The 4,390-nt window shown below is 37.6% G+C and overlaps 1 gene segment (V, D, J or C); it reads left to right on the top strand.

Moving 5' to 3' along the window:
* Positions 1-3,031: 3,031 nt before the first annotated feature.
* Positions 3,032-3,492, top strand: LOC118575849. The segment is given in 2 exon segments: positions 3,032-3,077; positions 3,161-3,492. Coding segments are annotated over 2 exon segments (378 nt in total).
* Positions 3,493-4,390: the final 898 nt, after the last annotated feature.

Raw genomic sequence — 4,390 nt, 5'->3', positions numbered from 1 at the left:
CAGCACTAAACAGACTAAGCAAAATTTTATGTATATAGCTATGCATATATGTGTTTGCATGTGCATATCCATATGTATGACAGTAGCAATTATGGAAGAGGAGATCAGAAGTTTGGGAGGGAGAGATGGAAGAGACATGTAATGAGTTGGAAGCAGGAAAATTACATAATTATATTAAAATAGTTAATTAAAAGGGTATTTCCAAGTGTATGACTTTCTTCACTTTATTAATGACCTTTCTGCCTTGTAGGAACTTGCTGGCTAAAACAATCTCAGCTGTGTCTTCTGATGCTTGTTCTTATACCTTTGGCCTCTGTAAACAAAATTGTTGCCAAAAAAAAAAAACCTATGAGATTGTGCTCCAAATTTATTTCTAGAAGTTTTACAATTTTACCTGTTTTGTGTCAGTCATGACAAGCTTTGAATATATATGTTGTTTATATGTTGTTTAGATAAATACATTTTTGAGATTTAAAGATTGAACATTTGTATATAATAGTGTAATATTGAAAACAGTATATAACACATGAAAATAGACAAATAACTGAAGTTGATGCTTATCTCAAGCAGTATATGTATCTAGCAATGTAAATGACATTAAAATATAAATCTATAATAAGATAACAGAGAAAGTTTGTGAGAAAGCAGCATGTTTGTGTATTTCCTGAATCCTACCTCGAAATATGGAAAAGCAATAAGATGTATTGAACTTAATCAAGACAAGGCCTTTAGAAAGTAAATCAGTATCTGACAAAGTAAAGAGCAAATGTTAATATTAATAAGTCAAATATCAGATAATGAATAACTACACAAACATGAGGTGTCAAAGTATTCAATAGCATGCAAATAGATAATGCTGTAAAATTGCACTAAAATAAGCTGTAAGATGGACCACCTTTGTCCACAGCCTCTATATCACATGACACATAGCCTCTGTAACTCCATGTCAAGGGGCCCCTATGCACTCTTCTGGCCTTTGAAGGCACACACACACACACACACACACACACACACACACACACACACACACTGTATGAATATATACATATATGTCATGTACATATGTGTTTAAAACAAAAATCTTTCAAAATGAGCTGAGTAAATGAGTAGACACTTCTCAAAGAAGGCATCCAAATGACAAGGAGACAGACATACACAAATGTTGAGCTTTGCTTTACTGGAGAAATGGATGTTATAGTCACAATAAGCCTTCATGAAACATCTGGTCATCACCAAAACCAGGAAAGAAAGTGAAGAACTGTGAGTAACCACACTGGGAAACATCCACTTTTTGTTCTGTCAGGGAGAAAGAAAGCTGAGACGGAATTTTTCAGTTAAACAGAGTGGTGGACCACCCTACTTCAGGGTTTAGACAGATGTTACCAGCTTAAAATCAGAGCAGCTGTGATTATTGCATTAAATCCTCCCAAGATCTGGCCGGGTACTAGTTGACACAGAAGGATGTGGGTGGGTCATGAGAACTCCCTTTTATAGTACTGCCGCCTGCAGTTCATCCTTTCTGGAATCCACCATTCTAGGAAGTACTGGAGCATGTAGAAGAATAATTAACTGTGGTAACACCATCAGTGCAGTTTTCATGAAGTTGTACTCTACATAGAGAGGGTCTTTCTAGTGATGCAGCTGTTTCTGAGTTTCTTCTATTCTTGGAAAAATGTTCAATAAACACAGTGGTTCAAAAACTCAGAGTAGGATTGTATCATTTCATTAGTCTGATATTGGTTTCTTATGTGAGGTGAATAAACTTTTTTTAACCGCTTCACAGGAAAATTAGCATGGGAGTCTTTAAAAGATTTCTAACAACCCAAATTAAGCATACGATATGATCCAGCCATCCTATCTCTGATATCCCCCAAATAGGATAGACCACCTTATATAGTTACCATATAAGAAAATGCCTTATAGAATGGCTACAGGCCAATCCAATGGAGGCAATTCCTCAACTGAGCTTCTATGTTCCCAGTTGCATCAAGCTGATAGTCAGCTTTAGCCATTATTGCTGTAAATGTTCATCTAACATTATAATCCATGGGGAGCAAGATTATATAATATCTATTGCATCTGGATTCTTAAACATAAGATGTGGGAAAACATGAATTCATTCAAAACTCATGTAGGTCAGAAAGCTGATAAGAGATCTTTGTCTTACCATCGAGATATGCAGCCTTCACCTTGATATTGTTAACTTTGGTAGGTAGTGACTGAGGTTGGATGATGGTGGCTCAGAATTTGGGAGGTTTATGGATTCAGTATCTATAGGTATGGATGAGGAATGGTGTATAAATCTGTAAGTCTGTGATGCTGAAGAATCTTGTTTTATGTGGAATCAAACATCTTGGAAACAAACTTTTAGTTAAGTTCTTGGTGAACTCTGAGTTTGTCAAGAGCCTATTTTGGCTCCTCTTGCCTCTGTCTAAGACACATAAGCAATGATCCCTTACTAGGTGTAAACGGATAACAAGTGTAGTTCTACTCAATAGGCTGAAATTCTTAACACATACGAGCAAAGTGACTAAGGTGTGACTAACTAATATTAGAGGTGTCCCATGAGACCTGCTGGTAACTAACATGGATTGGACAACAGTCTCCAATATTCTCTAATGCTTAGTGAGCCACAATGGATGCAATGCACAATTAACTTTCTCTGAATCACAAACGTTTTTTACACTGAGGAGAGTCAGTTGGCTCATGGTCCATTCAAGGTGGCTCTTACTGAGCAGTATAACAATGGGTACTTTATTCTCAGTGGGAAGAAGTCTGTCTGCAAAGAGCTTAGGTATGAGAGATACATTTACTCATAAAGGATTAGGACTTGGAAATCAGTGTCCTGCTGTCTGACTCAGTGTTTTCTACCTTCTCTCAAGCTGAATCAGGTCTTGATAAGAATAGCTTTCTTTCTCATGAATATGCAAACAACATGAATGAATTCTGTACATACTGGGATGTTCATAAACCTCAGCATCACCTGATTGCCCTCATCTCCTGATTGTCCCTGAGTTCATACATCCCCACCATGGACTGGAGCTGGAACTTTTTCCTTCTGGTAGCAGCAGCTACAGGTAAGGGGATCCCCAGTTCCAGGCTTGAAGATAGGTTAGAGATTCAGGTGACAGTTATCATCCAGTTTTATTTCTCTACGCAGGTGTGCACTGTCAGATATTTCTGCAGCAGTCTGGGGCTGAGCTGGTAAAGCCTGGGTCCTCAGTGAAAGTATCCTGCAAGGCTTCTGGCTACAACCTCATCGACTACTATATGCACTGGGTGAAGCAGAGGACTGGACAGGGACTGGAGTGGATGGGGCGGATCAACCCTAGAAGTGGCAGTACAGACTATGCACAGAAGTTCCAAGGACGGGTCTCCATGACTAGTGACACATCTTCCAACACAGCCTACGTGGAGCTCAGCAGTCTGACATCTGAGGACTCTGCGGTCTATTACTGTCTAAGAGACACAGTGTGGCAACCCACATCCTAAGAGTGTCAGAAACCCAGAAAGAGCAGGAAGCTGACCTTGATCTTAGATGACAGAGATAGTTAGGCCAAAGATTTACAGAGAAGGCAGAATTCAGTCATTTAGAAAAGGTACTAACATGCTATGAATTAATTTTCATTTTATGGGTAATTTTCCCTGTCATCTGTATGTAAGATTCAGAGTAAAGAATTCTTAGTTAATATAGCTTATTGAAACAACCTCATGTTGACATTAATGTAAACATGTGTTTCTACTGCAATTGCAACAATGTCTTTGTGAAGAAGTTTTAATTACATATTAAGTCAAAGTGTAATTTTCAGGAAATGGCCAAGATTTCTATTGAATTGTCATGAAAATTAGAACCATGATTCCAATTTATGTTTTTGAGTATTGATGAGTAATATCAGGGATTCACATTTACTCTGTGATTCTATATTCATAGACTTTAGGACTCTAATTTTCTCCTAGGAGTAAAAAAAAAAAAATTAATGGAATGAAATAGTTCTAATTAACCTGAATCAAAATGGGTACTTGGCCTATGGGTACCTATTTGATTATGTTAATTGATGTTAGAAAACACAACCCAAACTAGATAATGCCATTAACTGAGTTTATGGTCTTGGACTGTGTAAGTATAGGGAGGGTGAAAACAAGTAAGTATGTATGTATTCATTCTCTCAAGGCTCTTGATTGAGCATGTCAAGAGATCCTTCTTGTTGCTGCCTTTACTTCCCCATGTTTATGTGCTGTTTCCTGGAAGCAAACAACAAACTCTGTCTTTCCTAACATTCTTTTTGACACAGTATTTTTTCATAGCAACATAAATGAGACCAGAACAGGCAATATATACTTACACTGACACATAATCACGCCCCATATCCTATGGGTTACATGCTTTCAT

This window comes from Onychomys torridus, unplaced genomic scaffold, assembly GCF_903995425.1.
Source record: "Onychomys torridus unplaced genomic scaffold, mOncTor1.1, whole genome shotgun sequence".
Lineage (NCBI taxonomy): Eukaryota > Metazoa > Chordata > Mammalia > Rodentia > Cricetidae > Onychomys > Onychomys torridus.
Note: the sequence above shows the minus strand (reverse complement) of the source record. Positions and strands in the feature narration are given on the sequence as shown.